Below are 9,719 nucleotides of genomic sequence, written 5' to 3'. Positions count from 1 at the left end.
ATTGCTGATGTGATGATCTTATTTAGGCTTATACAAATATATTAAAAAAACATATATCATCATGTGTAATGTTTAAAGTTGATCGAAGTAGGCGGGCAGATAGTATGAAACTCAATACAAATCTCAGGGTTCATCTCAAGCACATCCTTGAAACGCATGGTGGCGATTTCACGCTTTTATCCAAGTCCGGTGGTCTAACTCTTAAACACGCGGTCTGTTGGCACTTTACGCTTCACCTACCATTTCTTTCACCTCACTGTACCAATGTTAAGGCTCATCTGAACCAGCCTGATGATCAGCATGTATCGGTAATGATGAATAGTAGTACTACAGAGATTCACACTAACCTTAAAGCATTTTTAATAATCATTAACTGAGTTGGATTTGTTTTTTTCAGGCGTTTAAATGTTTTGATCTTGACATGCATTCATCTGTTCCCGGATGTCCAAGTGTCTGGGCAAACGGACCCCATCATCAAACTAGGTAGGCCCTAATGACCCAACTCATTAAGGACCCGTTTCAAAAGGTATGAGGTGTCATCGTTTTGTTTTCCCTCCTGCTCACATAGAAAACGTGTCAGGGAAACTGGTCTTCTACCAGAATGAAGGAAACTCGACGTTGGTTCGTGACACCGGAGAGCTCGCCTCATCTGTCCAGACCGTCGCCATATTCCAGATCTTCGACCCAGAACAAACCTTGGTCCAAACGAAGCTCACCTACACGTGGGATTTTGGGAACGGGTAGGCCAACATCAAGAGCCTCCATTGCGTTTAAAGTGGTCTTGTTTGGTCTTGGTCTTAGTTGTAAGAGCCGAGGGTCCAAGGAGGTGATGGTTCCGTTTCTCTGCGCAGGGAGGTTATCGAAGGAACCGAGCCAGTGGCTCGCTACAACTACACAGAATCTGGGAACTATACTCTGCGGCTGCAAGTGGGGGCCAACATGACCAAACAAGAAGTACCGATAGCTGGAGTTTACTCGATGGATTTAAAAGTTCTTGGTAGGCCTGATTATTATAAGACTTCCCTGTCCAATAATAACACAAAGAACAACAACAACGCATCGGTGGATTGGGCATGGATGTAGCACTATTGATTTGACTCCTGAGTTCTGGTGTTTATCTGTGTTTTTTTAGACGCAATCAGGAAAATTGAGATGGAAGGGCATTCTAGTTACCATGTGGCCGAGAATGTCAGCATGTTCTTTCATGTTGATGGGAGGTGAGTTATTGTTAACCCTCTCGGTTTTGTCAGACAAGTCAGATTAATTTCACACCTATTTGGGTTTTTATGAGGGAGTTAGTGTGTTAAATCTGTAGAATCGAGGTTTGTTGATTAGAGATGCTCATGTCATCGCACCACATTTATCAGACTAATGCACCCCCCTTATTTATGCCTTGTCCCATCCTGTGTTGGTGTGTGTGTATGTATGTGTGTGTGTGTGTGTGCGTGTGTTTGTGTATGTGTGCGTTTGTCTTTGTATGTATGCATATTTATACGTCGATGCATGTGTGTTCTTATGTATATGTGTGAGCGTGTGTATACGTTACATCTGTGTGTGTGTGTGTGTGTGTGTGTGTGTTTGTGTATACGTCTGTGTGTGTGTGCGTGTGTGTATACGTCTGTGTGTGTGTGTGTGTGTGTGTGTGTGTTTGTGTATACGTCTGTGTGTGTGTGTGTGTGTGTGTGTGTGTGTGTGTGTGTGTGTGTGTGTGTGTGTGTGTGTGTCCCAGCCCCCCCATGGGGGTGTGCTGGCAGGTGGTCCCAGGCTGCAGCTCCGTGACCCCGTCGGTCTGCATTCGGTCGGTGCTGTACAGCCACATGCTGCACCTCAACCACACCTTCACCTCCCGGGGCCTCCACTGCCTGGACATCAGCGTCCAGAACGACATCAGCAGCCTGCAGTCCTCCTTCAGCATCTACGTGGGGAGGGGCCGTGAGTCACGGCCATCTTGTTCTTCGGCTTCCGGGTCTTCGTTCGGTCTATTTCGCTCTTAAATGATCTAATTCTTTTCCTCGTTGATACGTTTTTTCTTTCTGTTGTCCGTTCATCTGTTCGCTCTGTTCCTTGCTTTTCCTTCATTCATTCTTTTGTTTTTTCATCATTCATTATTTGACGTTTTCTCTGTCGTTCTGTCTTTTAGTCTTTTGGTCTCTTTCTGTCTCTGTTTCTCAATCCATGTGGATGACTAAATTAACTCATATGATATGAGTCATAGGATTAAAACAGGTTTGTTGGGTTTACCTGTTTCTTACTTTCTTCCTTCCATTTCTCGTTCTCAAGATTATGACCTATTTTGATAGAGGAAAGAAATTGAGAAACAGCGAAACGGGAGCAAGGTTAATAAAGATTGTGGAAAAACAACATGGAGACCACTAGTAGCTGTGTCATGCAGCATCTCAAATCGAGCATTCCCTCTGCATGTTTGGCTCATTAGTTCAGCAGAGTTATATTAAATTGTGTGTGTGTGTGTGTGTGTGTTTGTGTGTGTGTGTGTGTGTGTGTGTGTGTGTGTGTGTGTGTGTGTGTGTGTGTGTGTGTGTGTGTGTGTGTGTGTGTGTGTGCGTGCATGCTTGTGTGTGTATGTGTTTGAGGCTGGCCGACATCAAAAGACTGTACCTAACACGGAAAGCACATGTCTGCTGTGGTCAATCAATCTGTTCCTGTCCTAGCTGGAAATGTGTCATTGAAAGAGATTTGAGAGCTGGTTATGCATGATAGCTGAATAACCAGGGCTTTATGCAAAAACGAAAAAAGCTTATTTCAGTTTCAGGTGGTTATAACACAGTTGATATTTATTTATAATATAAAACCGGATAAATCAATTGTTTCCAGCTGTCTTCTCTGGATTTTATTTATTATATACAATTTTATTTCAAATTGAAAAACTAATTTATCACTAGCTATTTAAATTATTTCATATATATATATGCATGATAATGACAATGAAGATTTTGGTGATTATGACTTTTTAATTTTTTTTTATTATGCTGTTTTCTGTGTACAGGTAACTCCAACCTGTTCTTCATAATGTCCTGTCTGGCAGTGCTTGCGGCTACCTTCTCCTTCATCGGCATCATCGCCTGTCGCCCGCGTCACCCTAACCTGCTCCAGGTAGGACTTCAGATAAGGAATATAGCAAATGGTTTCATCCGACAGCATTCCGTTTTTTTCGTTTTTTTGTTTTATTCGAGTAATAATTGCAATCGTTATTTGGACTTTGTGCTGCGGTTTCTGCTCTAGCCACAGGGGGGCAGTGTTTCACAATACGTTTATTTTTTGTGTGTGCAACATGTAGGGCCGCCCATCACCTGGATTATGGAACGCCAAATATGACAATATTAATCAATGAATGAATAATGATTAAATGAAAAGGGGAATTTAATGAATACATAGATCATTTATAATGAAAACGTGAAATTACAATTTTAATAATGTGGCGTGAAATAAAAAAATGTAATGTCATCATTATCTTATATCTTCTATATGTTACACTGATAGCAATACATATATGCAACAAATTTGTTCCAACCTTTTTACTCTAATGCAGGTGGGACGCTCCGGCAGTGCTTTATTTCTAAACAATGAGGAGGGAAGCAAAGTTAAACTGAGCTTCTCTGGACTGGAGAGAGGAGAGAGCCAGCCTCTCATTCTTCGACATGGTCCTTAGTGTTCCTAACCTAATCCACACCTCGCTAGCTCCCTTCGTTTCACTTTAAACAGGGCTGTTCCGCACTTATTCGTATTCAGCCTATGCATAGAAAAAGTTTTGTTGCCAAATACAAAGAAGTTAAAGTCCTTCCAGGTCCGTGCTTTGTATTAGCATATTATTTAAAAGGTTATAGCTCTTTTGCATGCTTATCATATGACCTTCTGCTCCAAAACTTTTTTTTGTTGTATATTGATTTGAATTCTGTGAAGCTTTTTCATCACTGAGGTCTGATATTTGATGTTTTAAGGATCAATTTAACTACACGATTATATTTATATAAAAAAGTATTTAAAAGATGCCATGAGATGACATGTGTGATACATCAAATTGGATGCAGTTAAACTTGCACTTATATGTGAGCATTTTCAAAGAAATAAATGTTAGAACAGTATAATTGTCATTGATTTGGCTGCTTTGGCATTCTAATTGAATATAACATTGCAATTACATTGCCATTGCTACCTGCATGTGCAGACTTACATCATTTCTAAAGACTTTGCCCACCATGTGGTGCTTACAGGGCTTATGGTGTGTTCCTGAATCCTCAAGGCCAGACTTCCGAGTCGAAAGTCGAAGATCTCAGCTTTCTTGCGTCATTTCTCGAAGGCACTCCCCCTTTTTGTCTTCATCTTTCGAAAATTTGAGAGTAGACCGAGAGCAGTGATGACGCTCTCAACAAAATGGCTGCGCCCGTAAAGAGATTATTATTTTTTGTATTTGTACCACATTGGTCATTTTTTTATGTCGACTTTAAATGCTCTTACACACTTGATTGATTGATCCGGTCACCAATTTATACATTGCATGGTCTTGCTGTGTGTGCAATACAATGTAAAGTTGTGTTGTTTGTTTTCGTGCTGGTTTGCTAAAGAGGCTAATGTAGCCAACAATAAACAACGACTAGTCAATTTCATGAGACAATCACAAAGTCGAACAGGAATGCTATGAATTCTCCGAGACCGGAAGTGAAGTCAAACGTGCAACTCGGAAGTCTGGCGTCCGAGGATTCAGGAACACACCAATAACTGTAGTCCTTTTGGAGGGTGATGGGCGGAGGGGCCAGTGGATGTCACCTGATCTCTCGACCACCCTCGAGAGTGGCTAAAGAGGGCTATAGTGTGACCTCAATCCAGTAGCAAAGTCATCAAGCACTTGATCCACCTATCATCAACCAAGGTGTCAGGGCTGGTAGAACTACAGGAAAGAGATGGCAGCCATATTGGAGTTGACAGGCAGTCTGTTGTATTTGTGGTTTCTTTGCATAGTTTAACTGCGCCAAATAAATAAAGGACAGACAAGGGATTCATAGAGATAATGTCAATGACTCACATAAGGCAGACACTAAGCAAACAAAAGTATTTTTTTATATCTGCAGCATTTTTATTATTTTGTATTCTTTGCTTGAAGTCACACATTTTCATTAAATTGGCAAAGGGAAACTTGAAATATTGTCATGGCACTTATGCAACATTCAAAGGCCACATGTAAGGGTACACATACCCTCAGGCCCACAACAATAATACACTTTCCTACAATACGTTAGATATTATTATGACTATAAATACAATTACATTATTATAATTATTTAAACAACAATCCTTTATACCGAGAAACTAAATGACAGAGATGTTCTACTCTGACAGATGATTTGTATGTAGGCAAAAGATACAACATCACATCCAACATAATGCATTTAGAGCCAAGAGTGATAAAGGGAATCAATTAGGATAACAAATGCTACTACCCCAAATCTCTATTGACCGTTGTGTTATTGTAAAGGCAGGCAAGCACTAAGCAGCAGACAGTGAAGAGGGTGCAATACAAGACGCATCTCAAGCAAGCAGCAGTTCATCCTGAGGTTATAATGGATGCAGGCTCTCTAGTGCGTATGTATTTCTGTCTGCTGACAGTAAGTACTTCGGATAATAAGCCACATCAACCATGAAGCTAATACTACTCACAACTTCATCTTCGAGTTATTCACGTAACATCAACATAGCAAAAATATATATACAGCAAAAATGCCAACTATTCCAGTGTTGTCTTTCAGCACTTCTTCCATATAAATGTAAATATATTCATTTTACCAGACACTATTATACTTTACGATATTATAGTGAGATCAGATTCGTCCCATCAATAAGCAGATAAGGGTTAGCCTTGTTGCGCAAGAAAGCCTCAAGCTGGCTTAGAGCCCAGCTGGGGGAGAAAAGTCCTGAGTGGAGGATCAGACGTCTCCTTAGACAGATAATCTTCTTCTTCGCTACACCTCATCCACGCCCACGCAACCCTCGCTCACATGTCAGCCAGGGACCGACTGTTCTGTCTGCTCCTTGTCGTTTTACCTTATCCTCGTGTATTAGCAGTTAGCCGAGCATATTATCTCGAATCGCTCTGCTTTCTGGCCACGTTTTGTCAGGCTGTGTGTGTTGTGTAAGTGTCTGTCCTTGAGTCCATGTGTCTGTGGTTTCTACCAATTTAAAAACTCTCTTCCATTGTGGTCTCCTTGAGACAGGCTAAGCTTTGAATTCGCGATTAATGTAGCGCAAGCTGCTACCCTTTTAGTTGCTCTGTCTGGACACAAGCGTCTTCTGAATAGCTGTAGGGTTCGTTAGTTTGTTAGTAAGTTGATTAGTCAATGCAACTACAGACAAACTTAGAAGACGTCAAATATTGCACATGCAAAAAAAGGAAACTTGAAATAGTCCCCCCCCCCCCCCCATTGCAAGCGGCTAATATATACAGACACTCCACATTAGGGCACAAGAACACAACAACAAATAGTGGCCAAAAGCAGTCAAGCAATACAATCCAACACCACCACCAGCACCCCCGACTAGGCATTGGGCAGCCGGTCCTGACACACCTCCAGGGGCCTCTTGAAGGCCCCCCGGCCGAACACTTCCACGTTGCTGGCCAGCCAGGAGACCACGTTCCCCGGGAGGTAGGTGGTGCAGTTGGCCATGCTCCGGATCTCTGGGGGCTTTAGCACCCGGTCCCACAGGTTCACCTGGCTCAGCTCGCCCACGAACGCCTGGCCCGCATCGAACCGTCCGCCCACCACGTCCTGCAGAATAAAAAGGTTTTTTCCGACACCATTGTCACGCTTTGACCAAACAGCTGCCTTCAAAGGCGGATCCTCTTCCTTCAGGGGGTGGGTTCGTTACACCTCTGAGGGATCTGTCGCTCATGCTGTGGATTGTTTGTGGGGGAGGCGTCTCCATCAAACCAGCCATAGCCGTGTCACCTATTTCAGTGAATTGTGATTTTCTTTCATTCCGTTGCGTTGTTTAACCTTGCCATTCCCTGACACCGTCTAGACAAGTTTCATTTTGATGCTCCTTACCAAACATGTCATAAACATTGAAGTGGCGGCGAGTACAGATGTTATCTATGGAAATGATCGACTATTGATCAGTATGGGCAGGGTTCGCTTGTAGCATCAGCGAGGAGGGGCGATGAGGGAGGGGTGAGGAGCCAGGGGGGTGTTGCCTCACCTGTTCCTGCCCCAGGATGATGACCCCCCCAGGCTTGATGGGGTGCCAGGCAGCCAGGTTGTCGCCGCTGCCCACGCTCTCCCCGTCCTGGTAGGCCTCCCACTGGCCGTCCCGCGTGGTCCAGGCCACGCAGATGTGGTGCCAGCGGCCGTCACGCACCGCCAGGGGCAGCTGGGCCACCTGGGGCACAGGATGTGATGTCACAGGATGTGATGTCACAGGAGGTGTTGGGACAGGGATGTTAAATGATGTTGCATTATGATCTCACAGATGATGTGTTACAGGTCGTGATATAGGATGATACATAATATGATGTGTTATGATGGGATACTTTGATATGCTATGATGTTATACATTACATGTTTTGATGTGTGAGGATGTGACATACCATATGTTATGAGATATAATGACGTCACATGTGATATGTTATTAGGTGATTTAGGATGTGAGATAATATCATATGTCATGATGTAATATGATATGATGTAAGACAATATGGACCAATATCATATCATGTTATATGACCCTATGCTACAGGGCGTCATTATATTGAACTTTGAGCCTTTGACTTTACAAACAATAAAACCAGGAGCGCCATCCTATCAGCCATGATGCGTGTCATTACTATGGGACTCGCCTTGTCGTTGATCAGGAGCTCGATGGGGTTGTTCCCCCACTCGATCAGCACGATCTCATTGGCCTGGCCCGGCACCCCGTACGAGAAGGGGGTCCCGATGCCCGGGCTAGCACTGGACTTGACCAACATGCACAGGGTGAAGGCGTACATCTCGGGCAGGCTCTTGGTGATGCGGCCGTACAGGTAGTTGGTGCGCTGGGGGAGGGACAGCTTGAACTGCTCGGGAGACTTGAAATCACCGCCGCCTGTGGGAGAGATGTGGAGGGTTGGAGAGAGGCAGAGAGGGAGGGGAGGAGGTAATGGAGGAGAGGCAAGGAAGACGGGAGAATGCGATGGAGGGATGGGTGTAGGGAGGGAAGGAGGGAAGGATGATAGAGGGAGGGAGGGGAGGGGAGAGGGAGGGAAGGAAGGAGTGAGGGAGGGAGGAATGGTGGCGGGAGGGAGGTTGGAGTGATGATGGAAGGAGGGTAGAGGGAGGGAGAGAGGGAGGAAGGAAGGAAGGAGGGGGTTTGAGGGGTGGAGGGATGATAGAGGAGGGTGGAGGGAGGGAGGGAGGGAGGAAGAATACAAAAAGTACATTATTAAATTACAAATGTAACAGCTGCCAAGCAAAAGAGACAGCACAATAATGAAGAGAGATACAGAGAGATGGAGAGAACATGTAAGGGGACACAAGATAGAAAGAAAAGGAGAGGCTCATGAGACACAAGAGAAGGAAGAGAAGGAAGAACAGAAAAGAGAGGACTAAGGTCTCCTTTTGGGACACCTCCGTTTATAACTTGCTCATCTCCACACTATCAGGATGGGGGTTGTCAGATTGAGTGGATTTAGCCGCTGCCTGTTTGGTATGCTCTAATTGTGGTTTGTCTCTTACCCAAACATAATGAAAAAGGAAGCAGCCATAAGCCTGCATCCATTGTTCCTCTGAGCTTGTTCATATTTTTTCCTGTTGCAATCAAGGAGATGAGTTGATTGAGTTAATCTCCCCATGACAATTAGAGTCAGGTATTAAATAGAGCTTGATATGCTGACAAATTGGTACACAATTATATACATAACATATAAAATATGAAATATATAAAGTAATGGTCAGGTCGAACACCAAGCCCTACTATTTTTTTGGTTAGGCTGTTAGAACAATTCATACTCCCTCACTATCACCAGGCCAACACCATGCCATGACCACCACCTTCATTATTATCAACGCCATACCATCACAACCAACACCACCATCAACACCAACATCTCCTCAAGCGCCAATATCACCACGACCAACCTCACCTTTGCCCCGATCCCCATCATCACCATCACCAGCACCAGCAATACCATAACCTTTGCTATACCGCCCCTAGCACCACCTGTACGTTCACCTTTACTAAAGGACACATACCATCCCCTAGACCACCACCATCTTGACCGCCACCACCACCGACACCCCCACCCACCTTTCTCCAACTCGCTAATCCTCTCCACCAGCGCGTTCAGCGTACTTTCAGTCTTCATCCGGTAGGCGGCCGTGGCGTTGGACAACATGGTCTTCTCGGTCTCCAGGTAGTTCACCTTCCTCAGCAGCTGCTTCTCCAGATCCGCCAGACGCAGCTGTAGCATGTCGCGGAGCTCACTGGGAAACGGAGTCCCCGAACTGTTGGCCCGCATTTGGTGTTGCTATTGGGAGAGGGAGGGGGAGAGGCTCTCAGTAACCAAAACATCGAGCTAGACTCAATTAAGTAGCACAAATTCAAAGACAAATTTACCATGTCATCACTTTGAACTTGTGTATAGTCCTATCCATCAGAAGGAATCGTTAAGCATTGTCGTTGAAATAAAAATGGTGATGGAGACGCAGGCGATCTTCATATGGACATTGCGCAGTACC

The 9,719-nt window shown here is 44.3% G+C and overlaps 2 protein-coding genes across 2 annotated transcripts in view; one reads left to right on the top strand and one right to left on the bottom strand.

The window, feature by feature from the left end:
- Window positions 1-441: 441 nt before the first annotated feature.
- tmem130 (transmembrane protein 130) lies at window positions 442-5,503 on the top strand (the record flags this gene model as incomplete). The annotated part of the gene is made up of 6 exons (XM_079756835.1): window positions 442-457; window positions 569-740; window positions 852-954; window positions 1,755-1,932; window positions 3,005-3,111; window positions 5,489-5,503. The coding sequence occupies 6 exons, from the start codon at window positions 442-444 to the stop codon at window positions 5,501-5,503; spliced, it is 591 nt and encodes a 196-aa protein (XP_079612961.1).
- A 1,042-nt stretch (window positions 5,504-6,545) lies between these two features.
- The window catches only part of nptx2b (neuronal pentraxin IIb), a gene marked incomplete at both ends in the record, with an annotated part of 3,794 nt that continues 620 nt past the window's right edge, over window positions 6,546-9,719 (bottom strand). Inside the window, 4 exons of the mRNA XM_079757347.1 lie at window positions 6,546-6,776; window positions 7,207-7,386; window positions 7,844-8,088; window positions 9,289-9,508. Coding sequence (XP_079613473.1) covers window positions 6,546-6,776; window positions 7,207-7,386; window positions 7,844-8,088; window positions 9,289-9,508 — 876 coding nt within the window. The remainder of the gene's footprint in view (window positions 6,777-7,206; window positions 7,387-7,843; window positions 8,089-9,288; window positions 9,509-9,719) is intronic.

The sequence above is a fragment of the Pollachius pollachius genome (genome assembly GCF_949987615.1).
Source record: "Pollachius pollachius genome assembly, chromosome: 19".
Lineage (NCBI taxonomy): Eukaryota > Metazoa > Chordata > Actinopteri > Gadiformes > Gadidae > Pollachius > Pollachius pollachius.
The sequence above is the reverse complement of the archived record's forward strand: the minus strand, read 5'-3'. Positions and strand labels throughout refer to the sequence as shown.